The 21,150-nt window shown below is 41.7% G+C and overlaps 1 protein-coding gene across 1 annotated transcript in view; it reads right to left on the reverse strand.

Moving 5' to 3' along the window:
• The window catches only part of CCDC113 (coiled-coil domain containing 113), a 293,612-nt gene that overhangs the window by 195,903 nt on the left and 76,559 nt on the right, over positions 1-21,150 (reverse strand). Inside the window, exon 5 of the mRNA XM_044062236.1 lies at positions 19,862-19,942. Within this exon, the coding sequence (XP_043918171.1) occupies positions 19,862-19,942 (81 nt within the window). The remainder of the gene's footprint in view (positions 1-19,861; positions 19,943-21,150) is intronic.

Consider the following 21,150-nt stretch of genomic DNA (forward strand, 5'->3'; position numbering starts at 1 on the left):
GCTGGAACTAAAGAGATTTAAAATACCACTGTATCTTTCTCTTGCAGAAGTATCATGAGAATCGTAGAGGCCATGAGACCCAAAATCCTGACGTTTTCCCTTGCAGTGGCTGGAGTCTGGGTGGAAAACCTTAGAAATACATCTATATAAAGATCTATTTTTTTCTGTGGAAGAAAAGCTCTTTAAACTGAAGAGTCTAGCTTGACATCCCTGGAACACAATCCTGTGTGAAGGAGTCAAGAAAGACTTTTGAATGTTCTCTTGGAATCCCAGATTGTATATGAGAGATCTCTCACCCAGCAGAGAGAAAGAGAGACAGATTCATGTCACCTTGAGAAAAACTCTGCAAAGATAAGCAAGCCATCTAAATATGGAAAAATTGGATATCCTGTAGCCTGCCACTTTGTGAACACTCTTGGAGCAGTGGCTAGTCCATAGGGCAAGGCAAAGAACTGATAATGTCATACAGACACACAAAACCATAAGAAACATCTGAAGTCTGGATGAATAGGGATGTGATGGTAAGCATCACGTAAGTCTAGTATTGCCAGGAAACTTGAAAGAGGAAGAAGAGTTAACAGGTTGTGAACTGACATCATTTTTGATTCTGGGCACTATTACAACCATGTTTGGATGCTAGGAACATCCTTGAATAAAACCTCTTCCCTGTGTGGGAAAAAAGAACTGGTTCTGTTACTCTTTCAGAAAAAGAACCAACAGAAACAATAATCTGATGTACAGAATGAGGAATGAAACCCTAGAAACAAGGAATTTCCTCCCACTGCCATTTGGAACCTCAATGAATGATTTTCAGAGTCTGTTTGTCTGAAACTTGTTGCCAAAGACAAAAATGGAGATTCAGATTTATTGGAAGAAAAAAGGGGCTAGGGTGGGAGAGGTTCACAAGCTCTCTTGGATAATCATTCAGATTTATTGGAATGTCCTTGATTTTGAGAGGTTTGCGACTTCTTTTTTGAACCCTCTTGCCATTTCTTCTTATTTTATTGAGACTGCTTATGCTTTTTTTTTCAAAATTGGATGAGGAGATAGAAAATCCTTTGTGAAATTTGGAAAAAGTAGAGCTGAAAATTTTTAGAGATTCCCTAGATCAGCTTGCCCCTTTCATCACACTTTTTGATCACCTCTGCAGCAGAGGGGCCAAACACTAAATCTCTATCAAAGGCAGAATTTAAAATATTATTTTTAATATAATTTGGGAGCTTTTGAGAATGCAGCCATACAAACCTCCTCAAAACAGTACCAGTGGCCATAGCCCTGGAAAAACTATCAACAGAGTCATACACACACTCCGTCAACAATGAGTAGTGACCTGTGCAGTAGAAGAAACTAAGTTATTTAAAGCAGATTTTTCTTCACAAGAAGAAGCTACAGATAAAATATTCCATTCACAATTTGTCAGAACAAACTCTAACATATGAGTCTGACAATTCAAAATTCTGAAAGCTGCAGAAATATACACATTTTCCCATACTTAATAATCTTCTCATCCTTGTCAGAAAGATAGGATTACAATTAACCAAATGTTTAGTAGCAGTAGGATTAACCAAAGCTATGGCTGCTGTGCCAGGTTTGTGAAGAATGTATAAAAACTTAAAAGACTGAAGAACTTTATACATTCTACATGCTTTTTAGGAGGAGCAGGCTGATTATCAGGAAGATTGCAGGCAGAGACACACACATCCTTGTTGTCAGAATAGGGGATTGGGTGAAGGATCTGGAAATTCCTTCTGTAACAGCTCATAGTGTATTTCTGAGGGACTAAGAAATCTCAGAGGTCTCCTACTGAAAACATGGGCACATTCTGGAAATAATCTCGGAGAAAGAGAAACATCCGTGGGGGGGTTCAGAAGCTGAGCTCTCCTCTGAGTCTGAATCAGAAAATTGAGGAGAAAACTCTGTACCTGTCCCTTCATCTTCTTGTCCAAATTCTGAATGTTGAATCTGTTCAGAAAAAGAGGTATATCCCAATTTCTTTTACTAGAAATCACCTTATAAAAAGGATCAGCAGCCTGAATTAAAACTTGAGCCAGACCCGGTAAACTATTCCACAAGAAACAGTCCAGGTGTGCCAAAAACATATAAAGTTACCAAACTCAGAATCATTTATCAACACACTCTTGAGAAAGCAACCTCAGCAGTAGCAATGAATGTTTTTTAATGGTTAAACACTTTTGTTTTACAAAAAGTGCAGATTTCTTAAGAACCAAATGTTAGCTGCTCTGTTAGCAAGCTGTTATATAACGTGACCTGTCTGATTGTGTGACTAGTGAACAAACCACATAGAACATTTAAAGGTATATGGACAAAAAAATAAATATTTATAAAAATACAAAATAATAAGGAATAAATGCATTAAAACCAGGAAATACAACATAACTAACAACATATTCATATATTAAATAATTACATTGTTAAATTAGAATGAAAATATGAAGAAACGTTTATTTAAAACTATGTTCAAAAATCACAATCTAACAGCCTTCATTTTCAAATAACACAGAAGAGACACATTCTCATTGATACCTGGGCAACAGGCATCTACTTAAAGCTGCCATAAAAGCTACTTCGTTTCTATTGTCACAAATCTACTTATTCCAGCAAATTTTTATTCTTTAACAATTGCCACTCTTTTAAAAAAAAGTATCATTAAGGGCCAGTTTGTTAGGATGATGCAAATGATTTCAGATGAAATTATATTGCTTCAGGAAATTTTTAACTTGAAGCAAATGTTTATGGACTGAGCTTACCCCAAGTCATTCATAGAAAAGATCTGCAATAAAGTGTTTGGCAAATACAAAAAAGGCATCTACAGACCCATTCTAGGAGAGAACAGCAACATTAATACAATGGCAGCAACATGTAATACCAACAAATATTGTGGGAATGTCATTGCCACCTTTTTTATTAATAGTGGTGTTGCTATATATATATATATATATTATAAGGAAGAACTAGAAAATATTTCAGGTAGACAACAATTCGAGTAAAATATTTTTCCCTACATGTAAGAGTTATTTTCAAGAGAGGGGCAAATATTAAAAACTTGTTGAAGAGATTGTTCCTCAGAAAAATGAAAAGAATGGGGCATTCAGGTGCAATGGTTACAACATCTGCAGTTACATTTTACAGGGTGTCAGCTTTAAATTAGGATGGACTATGGTTAAATGTAATGAATATAATACTTGGTCAGAGGGAGTGGTATATGTAGCTTTATGCCACTCTAGTTCAGTCTTTTATATAGGAAAACAGTGGGAACATTACAGTAATGTGTACTTGAACACATATATGATGTTAAAAGAAAACACTAAGAATTCCTTGTATAAACATTCTACTAACTGCACAGGTTTCAACAATGTTAATTTCATTATTTTGGAAAGAATAACTCTGAATCCAAGAAGGGTCTCTGGGAGGAGATAACAGAAGTTAAGGCACTTTTATCACAGCTGAAACTATATGTCTGCCACCCTCCAGGTATCAATAAGAATGTCTCTTGTGTGTTACTTAAAAATGAAGGTTGGCAGAATGTGATTTTTGAACACACAGGTTTAAATATATTTTTTTCATATTTTCATACAAACATAACAAATTAATGATTTTATGCATGAAGATGTTATTTACTAATTTAGCGTTCTCTGGTTTAAATACATTTATTATTTTTTATCTATATATTTTTACTCAATGTAGTTTTCTTGTCCATGTATATTTAAATGTTCTGTGTAGTTTGTTCAGTAGTCATATTCTATAACAGCTTGCTAACAGAACAGCTAACATTTGCTTCTGAAGAAATCTATACTTTTTTGTGAAAGATAAAGGTGCTTAACCATTGGGGAAAAAAAACGTTCATTGTTACTGCTATGGCAGCTTTCTCAATGGTGTGCTGATAACTAATTCTGAGTTTGGAAAATTACACACCTGGAACATTATCTATGGATTACAAATTTGAAAAGGTGTAGATACATGTTTATTTTTCTGTTTCTTTTTTGACTGGAAAATGGGGCCAGCAGCTTTGTTAATGGAAACAACATCTTCTAGAGGGATGAGCACAACATTCTGACTAAACAGGGAAATGTTCCCTGTTTCCTCTCCTAGGACCAGCAAGAGTGGCTCTCCCTTGTCCACTAAGGAGACCCCAGGAGTTGCAGAAGACATGCCTAACCCCCAGTCCATAGTGGCTGTAGATGCTAAACCAGAAGGATCCAGAGCAAAAGAGGTATGGACCGAGGAACAAGCTATGGCCACAGCAGAGTCACTCACCTGCAGCTGAGGTAAATTTCTAGCCTGCTGTGGTGGTAAAGGCAGATTGCTTAACTTTTTCTTTTTGTGGCTGGAAGACGTACGACCATGGGACTGGTAATTTGTCCCAGGGTCAATTTGAAAAAAGGGCCTTTTCCCCCAGGGAAAACAAGCAGCAAAAGATGGTAAAATTTAAAGTCTTTAAAGGTTACTTATTTTCACATAAAAACAGCCCCAAAAAGTAAAATAAGCACAGTTTCTCCAAAGAAAAAAATGTTTTTTAATTACTTCAAATAAATTTTATACTGACAGGAAAAAAGTGTGCTCCGATTTAAAAGTACAGTTAAGTCTCATGGCAGTCTGTTAAAACATACACTCCTAGCTTAAAAAACAACTTTCTTAAATAGGAAAGTACAATAAAACAATGATTTTTATATTATGGAAGATTTTTTTGTCTAAGGAAACTTATTGGCCTATCAAAGGAACAGCATGAGCTGACCGTCAATCCTTGAAAGCCCGCAGAGAAGTACTCTCTTCAATGTCAGGAAAGCTCTGAAGGATTTAGTGCCCAAACCTGTCATTTTAGTTAACTCAGCTTGAACTGACTTAACAGCTTGGACAAAGGTAAGGTGCCCTTTGGAAGCTGATTAGCTGTTATATCCTTAGCAAGATATAACCCCAATATAGCTAAGGCTACTGCAGTAGTGATCAATATGAACATCTTCCATTATCATAAAAAGGGGAATATAGTAGAAGTAGAAGATAATGTTGAAGGAAGGAGTTGTACAGTTTTCAATTAAAATGCAATAACAAATAGGTTATTACTGGTGGTAAAGCAATACTGGGTGCCAAAGTTTGATGGTTAAGGGAAACCTATGTAGACAGAAAGCTATAGGAAAGTTGGTGAAGGTGAACTTATTCCTAATAAAAACATGGAATTCAAAAAAGTCTCAAAATGCATAGATAAACCACTCGTGTTGTCATTAAAGAACTCCATATCTGTAATCAAACACAACAAAGTAAAACATATTGTCAGGGAAAATAAGACAATTTAAAATATACAATGGGAAAGCAAGTCTTTGAATAATCAATATCAATGGAAAAAATATAATTGTTCAGCTATGTTTCTGTAAATGTAATTTTGCCAAAAAAAGATGGCTTGGTATTTTGCCAAGTGCTGTAATTCCATAAAGAGAATGCTTTTCAAAAACCTCCACCACACACACACACACACACACACACACACACACACACACACACACACACACACACACACACACACACACACACACAATGCACTATTTGAAAAAAGGGGAAACCCATGTTTTCTATCCTCCATGAGATAGTCTTGCTTATGATACACAAGTTGAAGGCTGTGGAGGTTGCCCCCACTTACAGATGCAGAACAAACTGCCCCTCTTCAAAAGTCCTTTTGCATAGCCTTCCATTTATGAAGTTATGGCATTTACTGAAACAGTAATCTGATGTTTTGTTTTTGGCAAAATGATTGCTAAAATAGCTCTGATGTTATACCATGCTCTTGTCAACAGACAATGTTAAGTTGTCAATCTCGCCTTCATTCTTGCTGGATGGGTTCGGAGCCGATCCTCGGCTCCGACTCGGCCAATACTAAAGCTGGAGAGCTATTTCCACCGGGTCAAGGCTCCCCTATATCCCACAATGCTAGGCGGCAAATACCCAGATCTCGTTTGCCTCTTTAGCTACAAGGTGCTTGTTTCTACTGGCTCTGCAGGTTAGTGACTTTTTATAGTTGTAAATCTTCAAAACCCCTTATTTTTTTCTTAGAATAGTTTTCCTTACAGTTCTTTAGTTAACTATCCCTAGTTTTCTTCGGGTTCCCCTAATTGTTTTTCCCATTTATCCCTGTTTATACTCTAGACCTTCTGGCCCTCCTCCCTTCCCCTTAGTCATACTTTTTGTGGGAGTGGTTGGATTATTTTCCCCTTTCTTAACAGGTGTGTCTGTGTGTGTGTCTGTGTTTCAAAGTTTTTGTTTGGGATGTCTAAAGACCCTAAGGTGTCAGGCTTTAAGAAGTGTGACGCGTGCTGTCAGAAAATGTCTCTGACAGACGGTCACACTTCTTGTGTATATTGTCTGGGACCTTTGCACCTGCAGGACTCTTGTTCTGTCTGCCACGCTTTCAGTCCAAGAGTCCTGCAGGAACGCAAGAATAAATTAATACTGCGAGGCTTATTAAAGCCTGAAGGCTCCCTGACCCAGACAGTGTCAGGAAACCCTTCCAAGCCTTCCAAGGCGTCGGCTCCAGCTTCGGAGCTGTCCGCTGGTGGCTCTAAGGCTTCTTCGACATCGACTCCTTCCGGAGCCAACGTCTCTAAGACTAAAATGGTCACCTCGGCTCCGGCCAGAGCAGAGAAGTCCGAGACTCAGACGGCTCCGACAGTTTTGTCGGAGCCACCTACTAGAAAGAGGTCTAGATCCCCATCCTTTGGCTCTATCCACTCGGCCCCTGGATCTCCACTATTATCAGAGAGGAGCCATAGGTCCCCACTCCTCTCGGTCCTCCAGACTGTCCGACCATGATTTAGAGAGGATGGTGAGCAGACTTCTCAAGTCCCAGGCACTAGCCCAAATACTGCATAGCCCTACCCAACGGTCAGTGGCTATACCCATCCCTTCCTCAGTTCCTCCTCCGATTCCCATGACTTCGGAGCCAGAGCTTCTTGGAGACATGACTGTCGGTGCATCAGAGCTGATACTTCCACTTTCGGCTCCGTCGTCGGCTCCGATCTCCTCCTTGGAGGGATCTGGGCGCCGGGCTTCCCTCGTCAGCTCTGAGGGGGCGAGTGGCATCGGACCCTTGTCCGAGCCCGTTCTCCCTCTCGGAGCCTCGGCGCTGGTGAGCTCGGCCCCGACATCGGCCTCGGAGACGTCCCTTTCAGTGCCGGGAGGAGTCCTCATCTCTTCAGAGCGGGGATCTTCGGCCCCGCCTGATCGGGGCACCTTCGAGGTCATGCGGAGCGTGCTAGACCCAGTGTCTGCTCCACGGTCGGCTCCCTCAGCTCCTCCCTCTACAGTGCCTGCGATGGTCTCTACCCACCCTCTCGTCCCAGACCGTAGAGAGCCGACGTCTCAAGTTTCCCCACTGGGAATATTCTCCTCTTCCGAGGCTTCTCCTGATCCTTCAGGGGAACCCCCTCAGAAGAAACAATGCAAGAGAAAGCATATTGACTCCCCCGAGTCTATCACCTCAGATACCGACTTGGATGAGTCTGAATGGTCCCCATGGTCCTCCTCTGAGGATGTCTCCTTTTCAGACATCCTTGAGATCCTTAAACAGAGGGGAAACTGGTCCACCCTTCACCCTTCAGAGGAATGAGTCGGTCTATCTTGAGGCTTTTGGCTCTCGCCCTTACACCTCCTGGGTATCTCCTCCCTTTGACCCCCTCATGGAAGTGGTGGCAAGGAAGGCGTGGACAGCCCCTGATACGGTGGAACCTACCCCACGAAGACCATCCAAGTTTATTACAGCTCCTAAGGACAAAGAATTCTTATCCAAGGGCATCTCTGTTGATGCTATGGTGGTGGCCGCATCCACTAAGAAGGAATTAGCTGATCCTTCGGTACCTATCCATCCTCCTAATAAGGAATCTAGGACTATGGATAGGTACGGTAAGCGGATGTTCTCCTCAGTGACCTTTGCTATGCGTTCGCTGAACTACTTGTGTCACTTCACCCGTCTTCAGAGAGATATGATCAAGGAAATGGGTGATGCTTTGCAGGATCCAACAACTGAGGGGTTTCGAGACAAAATTAACTCCCAGCTGGCAACCCTGAATTCAATCGTCAACTCCTCCATGCGGCTTCTTTCTTATGTGGCCGATGGGGCGAGTAGGGCTGCTGGCACAGGTGTAGCCTTACGACGTCATGCCTGGATGCGGCTTTGTAACTTTACGGACTCTTTCAAGGCATCCTTTACCAATTCCCCCTTTGATGGTACAGTGTTGTTTGGACCTCAGGTGAAGGACATGTTGACTAGGTGCAAACAGGATAGCAAGACTCTCTCTGCCGTGGGAGTCCGGTTTTCTACCCCTTCCAGACCATATCCCAAGGGTCAGAAGGGGGGGAAAATGTGGTTCCGCAAATCACAGGGAGTCTCGCCTGATGCACGCAGTCAGTTCCCCTCTAGAGGCAGAGGGGGGAACAACAATAGACGCCACCCTAGGGGCAGGGGGGGGGTCTGCAGAATCAAGGTAGCAGAGAGACTCTCTCTGACAAACCTTTTCAGCATCCCTGAGAAGCTGCCCGACTGTCCACCTTCGGAGGCAGTCGGGGGAAGATTATCACTGTATCCAGAAACCTGGCTTTCCCCTCACTCAAGACAAATGGGCACAGTCGATTATATCCGAGGGTTACAAAATTCCCTTTGTCCATATCCCATCCCAACCGAAAGGGCCCCTTCCAGACATTCCACCTGGTCTAAGGGAACAAGCAGTGCTAGAAATATCAAAGCTGCTGTCAAAAAGAGCTATCCAGCCAGTCCCGGCAGACCAGCAAGGATCCGGAATCTACTCCAAATTCTTTTTGGTTCCAAAAAAGACAGGGGACTGGAGACCAATATTGGATCTCAGCAGACTAAACAAGTCTGTAAACAAAACAAAATTCCGGATGGTCACGCTTCAGTCCATTCTACCCTTCTTGGGTCAGGACAATTGGATGTGCTCAATAGACTTTCAGGATGCGTACTATCATATCAAGATGCACAGATGCTCCAGAAGGTTCCTCCGCTTCCAGCTGGGAGCCAGTCACTACCAGTTCAGAGCCCTGCCCTTTGGTCTCACTACAGCCCCCCGAGTGTTCACCAAATGCATGGCAGTGGTCACGGCTCATCTGAGACGTCAAGGATTCCAGGTGTTTCCATATTTGGACGACTGGCTCCTTACTGCTACCACCAGGCATCAACTTCTCGTATCCAGAGACTACACCATTCATACTTGTCAAGCTCTAGGCATTTCCATAAATTTCAAAAAATCTGCCTTGTTGCCTTGTCAGGCTATTACCTTTATAGGCGCCACCTTAGACACAATTCCGCGAAACGAACAGAGCAAAGAGTATCAGATATCCGCAAACATGTTCACATTCTTCTTCAATGCGACAGGATCAAAGCCAGGTTTGTCTTGAAGGTTTTAGGTCTCATGGCAGCTGCCATTACACTTCTGCCTCTAGCACGCTTTCACATGCGGATCCTCCAGTGGATGCTGTTTTCTCAGTGGTCCTTCCAACAGCTCCCAATGTCTCACAGTATTCTGCTGACCCAATCATGCAAGAAGCATCTAACTTGGTGGATGACCTCCCCTCAAGTTCTTCAGGGCAGATAATTTGCCCCCCCCCCCTCGGTTGCCACAGTGACAACGGACACCTCCCTGATCGGGGGGGGGGGCATTGTCAGGGCAGGACGGTCCAGGGCACATGGCAACCTTTCGAAAGCCATCTGCACATAAATGTTCTGGAGATGAGAGCAGTACTTTTTGCATTGCAAGCCCTTCAGCACTCTCTTCTCACCGGGACTATTGCAGTTCAGACAGACAATATGTCTGTAGTATGGTACATCAACAAACAGGGCTGAACCAAGTCTTATCCCTTATGTCGAGAGGCACTCAGACTTTGGCAGTGGGTGATCTCATCTCAGCGGTTTCTGATAGCAACGCACATCCCCGGGAAGTCCAACGTGATAGCAGACAAGTTGAGCAGGGCCATACTCATACCACACGAGTGGTCTCTCAAACAGTCAGTGCTGGAAGAAATTTTTCAGAAATGGGGCCGACCTTGCTGCGATCTTTTTGCTACTCCCCGAAACAGCAAGTGTCATGATTTCTTCACCCTCTCTCCCCTACCAGGTCAACCAGCCAGGGACGCTCTAGTCCACGATTGGCCCCGGGGACTTCTGTATGCCTTTCCCCCCTTTCCACTGATCTCTCAGGTAATTCAGAAAGCTACCGCATTGAGAGTCGACATGATCCTCATTGCCCCTTACTGGCCTCGTCAGATATGGTTTCCGTTCCTTCACCGGTTTCTGTTGGAGCAGCCTTGGCATCTGGATCCATCAATTGGGCCAGCTGCACCACTCCCTCCCATCTCTCAACCTCACAGCTTGGTTGCTCCGCTTCCTACCCTAGCCAGGCTTCCTTTAATTTCCCATTCAGTCCGTAACATACTTATAGCTTCCCACAAGTCTTCTTCAAGAAGGATTTACAATAGCAAGTGGAAACGTTTTTCCTTCTGGGCAGCAACTAATAACATAGACCCTTTCACTGCACCTATCCAGTCTATACTAGACTTCCTGGCTGAAAATTTTCACTCAGGTTCTTCTTCGTCTACTATTAGAGTACAATTGGCAGCTATATCTAATTTCCATGTAGGCTTTTCAGACTCCAGCATCATGTCCCATAAACTTTGCAAAGCCTTTCCAAAAGGTATCTTTTTGCTCAAGCCCCCAATTAGAGACCCCCCCCACCTCAGTGGGACTTAAATTTGGTTCTAGCCTCCTTGATTCCCCCCCCCCCCTTCGAACTGGCCGCTTCCTGATCTCTGAAATTGCTTTCATGGGAAACCCTTTTTTTAGTAGCCATAACATCTGCTAGACGGGTATCTGAACTTCATGCTCTTTGCAGTCGTCCTCCATACTTAGTTTTCCACAAAGACAGGGTGTCCCTTCAGACCAACCCTTCCTTTTTACCAAAGGTTTCTTCTGAGGCGAATCTGAATCAGACAATCGACCTTCCAGTTTTCTTCCCTAATTATTCCAACAAGGCAGAACAAAAGTTACATTTCCTAGATGTTCATCGCCAGCTTCGCTATTATTTGGATAGGACTAAACAGTTTAGGAAGTCTAACCAGCTCTTTCTATCCTATGCAGAAGGCAAGATGGGCCTTCCAGTTTCCAAAGTGTCTCTTTCGAGATGGCTGGCCTCTGTAATTTCCTTCATTTATGATCTCAGACACCAAAAGCTACCATCACGACCTAGAGCTCATTCAACTAGAGCGATAGCTACGTCTGTAGCATTTCAAGACAGACTGCCCATAGATTCCATCTGTCAAGCAGCTACATGGGCTTCTCCTCATACCTTTATCTCACATTATAAACTGGATATGGCCTCCAGAAACCGGGCTAACTCTGGTTCTACCGTACTCAAGAGTCTGTTCCGATGAGCCACCCAGGATAAGGGTGCTAGGGACGCGGTCCCATCCAGCAAGAATGAAGGCGAGATTGACAACTTAACATTCAGAAGTTATGTACCTACCATAATGTTCCATGTTAGTTGTCTTCTTCTCGCCTTCTTTATTGCGTCCCACCCTCCATCCCCCTAGCCTGGACAGACCGAGAGGATCCTTGGGATCTTTTATCTTCCATAGCGTCAACCACCTCTATTGCCCCTGTTTGATAGTTCTACAGGTAGTCTTTCTATAGAGGTGGATTTCCCTTTTCTCTGTCTCTAGGAGACCAGCACTGCTATTCTTCAGCTATCAAACGAGATCTGTGCATTTACCGCCTAGCATTGTGGGATATAGGGGAGCCTCGAGCCGGTGGAAATAGCTCTCGAGCTTTAGTATTGGCAGAGTCTGAGCCGAGGATCGGCTCCGAACCTATCCAGCAAGAAAGAAGGTGAGAAGAAGACAACTAACATGGAACGTTATGGTAGGTACATAACTTCTCATTTTGGCATACTCACTTATGCAAATTAAATACACAAATGCTCCTTGACTGTAGTGCATCTGTTCTTAAAAGCAAACCTAAAATGAGCTTCAGCCCATACTTTCATGCTTAGTGCCCCATCAAGTAGTAGTCTAATGTTCACAGCATTAGGATAAACTCAGTTTCTGTCCTGCCCCTCTGTTATGATCTATAGTAATATTCAATTGCAAATGACAAGGCTTAAGAAGTTTTTAAAATCTCATATGCATCAAAAACTACTGAGGTTCTTATAATGGCTCTAGAAGAAGAAAAGAAGAAAATCTTGATAGTTAACAGTTGGTTTTAACCAACTGGCAATGCAAACTGCAGTAAAATACACTTTTAAAAGGTAAACTTCTCTTGGGAACCTTGTAGGCCACTTAGAAAGCCTAAAAATTAACCAGAACAGAAATCAAGGTACAAAAATAATTAAATAATAAAATCAACTTCAAGCGTAATCTCAGCTGAACATAATATGTCTATATTTCCCAAATTAACTCTATCTGCCATCATCTTCTGAACTGTTTGCTTCTTTTCAGAGGTTCTTCTGATATGGCATTGCTGGCTAAGCCTACAATGGTTCACATATCTCTGACTGAGTAAAGCACTCACTTTAAGGACATTAACACTAAAAGGAAAAGTGCTCTGGAGACTTGAAGTAAGGCAATAAATATTTAATTTGATGTTGTCAATTTTCATTCATTCATCAGCAGTTGGGTTCATATCTGACTCAGCTGTTATTTTAGTTTGTGGCCACTAGCAAACTCTCAATCTCTTCCTTTACCCATAATGCCATATCCCCTAACATACCTCAGATCTTGTTTGCCATTTTCATGTTTGGACATGGCCACCGTGAACTCTCGACTGTAGCATCGCTATTTTGGAGATAAGTAAAAAATTATTGAATTTACACTCATTATTTCCTTAACTCTTTAATAATATAACTTTTATATTTATTTCCTTGTATTGTACTTTCTGCTTTGCCTCCCTTTTCTACACTTTTGTGTACTCCTTTTTACCATAGTTGGTAAACTTTCTTAAATGTAGAGAATATTCTTGATACCATTGTGGGTATCTTTCTCTCTCTTTCTCCCTTTCTTGCTTAAGAAAAAAAAAGACTATATTGCACTTTTCTGTTAGTTGTTTAAAATATCTAATAAGCTGACAGGTTTTAAAAAAACATCAGAAATGTGGTCACAAATTACTGCTTTCTAACTCTTATGCCTTATGCATGTATTGTCTTGGCCCAGATCACCTTCAGACAGACTGCTAGATCTGTAAGTCTTTTAATCCTGGGGTTACCATGGACAGGAAAATAAACTGATTCTAAAAGGTTTTCTACCTTCCTCTTCTTTTGGAAGCTCTATCTGAGGCTCAACATTCCAAACCTAAGCAAAAGGAGGCTTCTGACAAGCATTCAAGATCAACTGGGTCCGCAACCCCATCCTCGGACCTGATGATGGAACCCCCAAAGAAAAAGGCTATGAAGTCAGATCTGATGCCTGCTCCTTCCCTGAAGCCAGTGTCAGAGACCAAATCAACTTCCTTGGATCCTATCCTTTTGGATCCCAAGTTGTTACTAAGGACTCATTACTCTCCATCCATAGATCTGATACCCTCTCGGGCACCTTCTCCCTTTTTGGAATCCCACCAGCACTCCAGGTCTCCCTCAGTGGTATCATCTCATTTTTCCAGAAGTGTGACCACAGCTGATGTGGATAGAATGATGAGGAATTTTCTCTTGATACAGATTCAGATGGGAGTTCTTCCGGCTCCTACCCCCTCAGGTCAGGAAGTTCTTGCTAGTACTACATCTCCAATCTCAGCTCATTCTGCAATCCATCTTGTCATTTTAAAGCCCTTGGATCCAAGTCTCCTGGATCCTTCTGGTTTGGATCTGAAGATCATGATATCTATGGCTCTGCGGATTTCTCTGAGGGTGTTGGCTCTGAATGCTCTTGGAGCTGAAGCGTCCCTGTCAGATCTGAGGCATTAGAGTTGACTCTGAAGCTGTTGGAGCCATCTCTGACCCTCATTACTTTGGCAATGAATAGCTCAGCTCCAGAGTTTGTCTCAGGTGGACTGCCTTTGGGGCAGGGAGAGCTGATGGGTTGAAAGCTTGGCTTCTCAGCTGCATCGACTTCATTCTCCCTGGGGTATTCAGCCTTTGAGGTGTTGGAGAGAATGTTCTCTGCTCCTGCAGGATAGATGGTCCCCCTCCCCCTCAGATCTACACTCTGGATCCTGTATGTCTCTGCTTCTTGAGGCCATCATTCCACTCCACAGGGACAGCCAGCCCAAAGTCTCCAGGCTATCCAACAGGGTATTACTATTTCTTCTGATACTTCTCCAGAAAACCCCACTGAAGAAATCCCTAGGAAGAGGAAGTGCAATAGGAGGCACTTGGACTCTCCTGATGAGCTCATCACTGAAGATACAGATTTCAATGATGGGGAAGGGTCCCTAAAGCCTCCACCCGATGACATCTCATTTGAAGACGTCCTAGAAATCCTTAAGTACAGGGGTGGTTGGTCCACCGATAACCTTTTAGTGGTGGTTGGGTCCACCGATAACTCTTCCAAAGAGGAATCTGTATTCCTGGGGGTCTTTGGGTCTGGCCCATCTACCTTCTGGTGACTCTGCCCACTGATGAGCACATTGATTTGATCTCTAAGTGGGCATAGAATGAACCTGACACAGTTGGGCCAATCTCCAAAAGGCTAGAGCAGATTTTGGCACCACCTCCAGGAAAGGAATTTTGGAGCAAGGGAGTTCATGTAGATGCCATGTCATGGCGGAGTCTACCATGAAAGAAATTGTGGAGCAGAGTTCTTCTCTCCATCGCCCTAACAAAGAGTCTAGTGTGTTGGACAGATTTGGGAAGCATGTACATGCTTCAGCAATCTTTGCACTCAGATCGCTGAATTATTTAGCACACTTCACAAAATTACAGAGGGATCAAATTAAGGAACTTTCAAATTCCCTCCCCAGGACCAGTACTCCTGAGACACAGTTTTCTTTGGTCTCACAGTGGGCTACCCTTCAATCAATCACTAACTTGTCCATGAGGCTCATTTCCCATGTGGAAGAAAGTACGCCAAGCATGGCTGGTTCAGGCATTTCTATTAGGAGGTATGCCTGGATGCACTTGTGTAACTTTGTGGAGCCCCTCAAGTCCACGATTCATCACTGCTCCTTTATGGAAGCTTGTTGTTTGGCCCTAAAGTTAAGGACACACTCTCCAGGTGCTAGCAGGATGGAAAGACCCTCTCTGCAACTGGAGTACATTTTTTGACTCCTCAAAGGACCATTTCCAGGAATCAACATGGAGGTCAGTAAATGTATTTCAGGAAGTCCCAGGGTCCTTTCCAAGATCCCCATGGAGATAGTTCCCCCAGGAACAGAGGAAGGAACTCAAATGGAAGATGCCACCCATGTGGCAGAGGAGGCTCGCAGAATCAGGGGTCCAGAGATTCTTTCTCTGACAGACCCTACCAGTGCTCCTGAAAGAAGGCCTGATTATCAACTTCTGGAGGCAAGCAGAGGTGTTTATCCCTGCACCAGAAAGCCTGGCTATACATTACAAAAGATGCATGGGCGCAGCGAATTTTTTCCACACGTTATTTCCTTTTCCCTATCACCCCCACCAGTCTGCAAAATTCCCAATGTTCCAGCAAGTCAGAGGAAAGCAGCAGCTCTATAAATACAAAAGCTGCTACAAAAAAGAGTTATCCAAGAGGTCCCACCAGACCAGATAGAATCCGGAACTTACTTAAGATTCTTTTAAGTGCCAAAGAAAACAAGGGATTGGAGACTGGTTTTGGATCTCAGCAGTCTGAACAAATCAGTTCAGCATGCCATGTTCCAGATGGTCAAAGTTCAGACCATTCTGCCCTTTTTGTACAAGGATGACTAGATGTGCTTAACAGACCTTCAAGATGTATACTATCACATAAAAATGAACACACAATCCAGAAGGTATTTATGCTTCTGGCTGGGAGCCAGTCACTACCAGTTCAGAGCACTGCCCGTTGGCCACACCACAGCCCCCCAAGGTTGTTCACCAAATGCATGGCAGTAGTAGTAGCAGCTCACTTGAGACTGTAGGGATACTGAGTGTTTCTGTACTTGGGCGACTAGCTCATTAATGCCCTGACCAGGCATCTACTGATAAGAGCACTAGACCAGGTACTCCAAACTTGCTCCAATTTAGGGATCACCATAAAGTACAACAAATCTCAGCTAGAACCGACTCAGACATTGATGCTCATAGGATCAATTTTCAACACAGTATCAGTGACAGCTTCCCTTCTTCTCTGAAGAGTACAGACTATCAGATTCCAGGTCAGAAAAATTACTCACAATTCCACAATCTCAGCCTGACTGATTCTACAAGCCTTGGAATCAATGTCTGTGGCTGCAGTTCTAGTTCTCTTAGCAATATTTCACATGAGAATTCTTCAATGGATGTTAGCAACACAATGGCCTATACTTTATCAGTACGTGTCTGCCCAGATAAGGATTACCCAAGAATGCAAAAGATACCTTTGATGGTGGATTTGATCAGATCAGGTTCTGCAAGGCTGTTCCTTCATTCTCCTTCAGCCCAAGGCCATAGTGACCACGGGCATTTCCCAGATTGGGGGGGGGGGGACTTCCTGGGGAAAACAGTCCAAGGCACTTGATCCCCCAAAAGAGACCAATATGCAAGCCAATGTCCTGTAAACGAGAGCAGTGCTTTTAGAATTGCAGGCCCTCCAAGACTCTTTCCTTTTTGGGATAATTGCAATTCAGACTGACAATTTGTCACTGGTTTGGTACATCAACAAACAAGGAGGAACCAGTTCTTACCCCTTATGTCAAGAAGCTCTAAGAGTTTAGCAATGGATGATTTCATCCAACTGATTTCTGATAGCAATGCACATTCTGGAGAAGTCCAACATTACAGCAGACAAACTGACCAGGTCCGTTCTACCACCTCACGAGTAGTCTCTTAACATGAAGGTGGCAGAAATGTTTTTTGCCATTGGGGCCAGCCTTACTGTGACCTCTTTGCATCTCCCTTAAACAACAAGTGCAGCAGCTTCTTTGCCCTAATCTCCCCACCAGGGGAATCACTGAGAGACTCTAATGATTGGCTCCCCTGATTTCCTCTATGGGTATCCCCCAACTTCCTTGATCCCCCAAATTTCTGCAGAAGGTTTTCTACTTGAAGAGTAAAGTCATGCTCATTGTATCTTACTGGCCTCAAAAGATTTGATTCCCCTTTCTTTGGAATAATCTAGTCTACCAACCTTGGATTCTGGATCCGATTCCAGACCTCCTGTCACACCCAATGGACATGATTCACTCAGATATCTCAAACCTAAAGCTGACAGCATAGTTTCTCCACTTCCATTGATAGCCAGACAATATATGCTCTCTTTCCCAGTCCATCATTGACTTCTGTCTTCTCACAAAGCTTCCACAAGAAAGCTTTACGGAAGTAAATGAAAAAGGCTTGTTTTGTGGGCACATCAGAGACATACTGACCCCTTTTCAGCTCCTGTACATACTGTCTGTTAATTTTTTACAACAATTTGCAATGAAGGAAGTAGCTCCTCAACTGTTAGAGTTCAAATAGCTGCCATCTCTGATATTCACATAGGAATTGAGAACTCCATCCCGGCTTTATCAAAACTTTGTAAGGCCTTCTTGAAAAGTACACTTCTTTTGAGACCTCCTTATAAGGATCCAACTCCCCCACAGGACATAAATTTAGTAATACAGGCCTTAATTCACTCCCCATTTGAACTAGCACCAAATGTGATCTGACGTTTCTGACCTTGAAGTCTATATTTTTGGTAGCCATCACCTCTGCTAGAAGGATGTCAGAACTCCAAGCATTACCCTTTAGACCTCCCTACTTGATTTTTCATAGAGATAAAGTGGCATTACAAACTAATCCTTCTTTCCTTCCTAAGGTGGTGTCAGAATCATACATAAACCAATCCATTAATCTGCCAGTTTTCTTTCCAAATTTTACAAACAAAGGTGAATATATGCTACATTTATTGGACGTTTATAGACAATTATGTTTCTATTTACATAGAACGGAAGACATCAGAAAAACAGATCAATCATTTGTTTCCTTTGCAGATTCTAAATTGGGTAAGCCAGTTACAAAGGTAACTCTGGCTAGATGGATTATGGATTGTATATAATTTGTCTACACAAGCTGGGCCTGTCCTTACTAAAACCTTTAACAGCCCATTCAACCAGGCCCATGGCAACATCTTCAGTATTATCTAGAGTATCAATGGATGACATATGTGCAGCTGCAACTTGAGCTAATCCTCATACCTTTATTACTCATTACAAATTGGATCTGGTCTCCAGGGGAAGAGCAGCCTTTGGCTCAACTGTGCTCAGCAATATTCTTCCTTAGAGTCCATCCAGAGTTTTAAGTAGCTTGGGATTCTGTCCCAACTGCTGAGGAATGAATGAAAATTGGCAACATCAGATAAAGAGGTTATGTAATTACCATAACATTCTGTCTGTGTTGTCCATTTTAATTCTTCCTCAACTCCCCTCCCACCACCCTCCTACCTTTTTGACTAATGACTTCTGGAAAAGAGAGAGCTTAAAAGGACACCACTGTTCCTTACGTTGAGCTCCAGATATTGGTTTGTTCCACTAGGGCAATAATAATAATATTTCTTGGATTATGTAAACCAGCAAACAAGATCTGATGTATGTTAGGGGATAGGGCATTATGGGTAAAGGAGAAGCTTGAGAGTTTGCTAGTGGCCATGAGCTGAAATAACATCAGAGTCAGATCCAAGGGTCAGATCCAAACCCAAATGTTGAGGAAGAATGAAAACGGACAACACAATAGAATGTTATGGTAAGTACATAACTTTTTTTATGTATGTATGTAGTTTTTGACATTTGATTACCATAAATGTCCAACCGGCTAGGTGCCCATTTTCAGCTGAAACCTGGGGAGAAAAGCTCCAAAGTATTACAAAAACATTTTAAGAACAATAATTTTACAATCTTTAAAAACAATTCAAAACAGCTACAGTTTAAATAATTATACCAGTTTAGACATAATATAACGATATGGGTTAAAAATAGAAACAACTTATATGACAATGATTTAATATTCAGAGAAATTTTAGCCATTTTAGATAAATTAAAAGTAAGTCAGTATAATACAAACAGGAATTGCAATGTGAAGTGAGAGGAAAAATGAGGTTATGGCTTATTTTGACAGACAGGGAGAGAAACTGATTAAAGTTAGGAAGTGAATGAAGAAGAAGAATAAGGACGTATAAGATATGAATAGGTACTTGTTCATATTAACAGAAGTCAGAAGAAAACTATTTCTGAAGAACTTCTTTAGCTCAGCTAATGCAAAATGAGTGCTCCATTGTTTTAATTACAGGAACAGCACATATCTACAAAGCAATTCAGAAAAAATGCAGTTCCAGCCATAAAACAAAATGCATGGCTGTGGAAACATTTTGTGTGTGTGTGTGTGTGTGTGTGTGTGTGTGTGTGTGTGTGTGTGTGTGTGTGTGTGTGTAACTATCTGTGTCTGTGTATAAATCTGTAACACACAAAACAATAACATTATATTTCTTAAATCACTGACAGTCTACCTGTGTTAAAAGTAACTTATCATGGATTTACCTAATACGATAGAGTTTTAGCTTATTGGGAAAACATGGTTAAACAATAGCAAACGTCACAGAGCTAGGACTTAGGCTAAAGATATTGACACTTACAGTCTTCTGTAGTATTACAAAGAGAACACCAAAACAAAGTCATAGTTGATTTAACTAGTCATATACTTGCCACTCCCAAGACACAAGCAAACACATACACATACACACATATCTTTTCTAATACCTGCTTTAGTTGCAGCTTTAGTTTTTTGTTGTGAACTTTCAGAGCAGCATTCTTCAAACGAAGCTTCTCAGCCAGTGAGTCCTAATGATAATGATATAGGAAAAAAAAAACATTCACTAAATATTACACTCTAAGAAGATGGAAGTTTAACTTCATTATGTCATATATTTTTTGCTTAGCTATATGACTGTATTACTGACATGTCTTGTATATATTGTATATAATTTTTTTTCCCTTCTAAAAATTGTTAACCACTGTTAGATGCATCTATTTGTTAGGTAAATGTTAATGAAATTCCTAATAAAGAAAAGAAAATTTGGAACTTATCTTTGCATCCTACTCTCTCTCTTTGTAGCAGGACTTAACAAAACTATTATCTTTTCAGCAGTCCACAGAAACTATTACCAGAACTAAATAACATAGAGGATTATGATCAGGTCTTCAGTCACAACCAACTTATTATGGGCCAGATTCCAAAAGAGTTGCTCTCAGTGTAAGTGACTTACTTTGGTGTAAGGCCTATACTTGTCCCTCTTAAAACATTCAAGTTTGTCACGAGGCAATGTGAGTGTGGTAATGAAACACTATAAATCCTTTCACACAAGGACTTGCTATTAAATGTAGTCTTTATGTAAGTATATCGCCAAGGCCGCTATAATAAGGAAGTATCAGAAAATGAAGTGTTTTATGATTGTTAAAAGTCTTTAAACATTTAGTTCTGACATTTAGACAGTGAGCAGAAGCAGTGTCCCCTTGAAGAATTAACAGCTTTAAAAATTGTTACATACTTTGTTCTACTATGTTTCGAAGTATAGTACAGCCAAGCACCTAACAGCTTATTCAGCTGTTTTAGCTTCTGCTGCTGTTCTGTGGTATATGGCACAGACTACCGTTACCTCTAGACTAGAGCTTAACAGTGCTAGTGGTGCATAACAAAAGCTTGTTAAGTACCTTTCCGATGTCAGAAAAGTGCTTAACAACCGCTTTTTCCCAATTTCGGAGCTTCAAGCACTGCAAAGATATTAATGTCACTAGTCACGTAACTATGAAATGACTGCAAAAATCACAAGCACCTAATTTGCTAAAAACAAACAAAAAAAATCACAGTTCAGATGTCTTTGCACAATAATGCTGGAAAATGCAGCATTAGTAATTTGATCATACTGAGCAAATGTATTTGTTTTAATGCATCTTCTGTTGTCTATAATTTAGATTAATTTCATACAAACATAACACAATTATTTTGTCAGTATAACAATATAATTAATAAAACTTGTTCACATTTTTTT

The sequence above is a fragment of the Protopterus annectens genome, chromosome 1.part0 (genome assembly GCF_019279795.1).
Source record: "Protopterus annectens isolate FY-2018-M chromosome 1.part0, PAN1.0, whole genome shotgun sequence".
NCBI classification, from domain to species: domain Eukaryota; kingdom Metazoa; phylum Chordata; order Ceratodontiformes; family Protopteridae; genus Protopterus; species Protopterus annectens.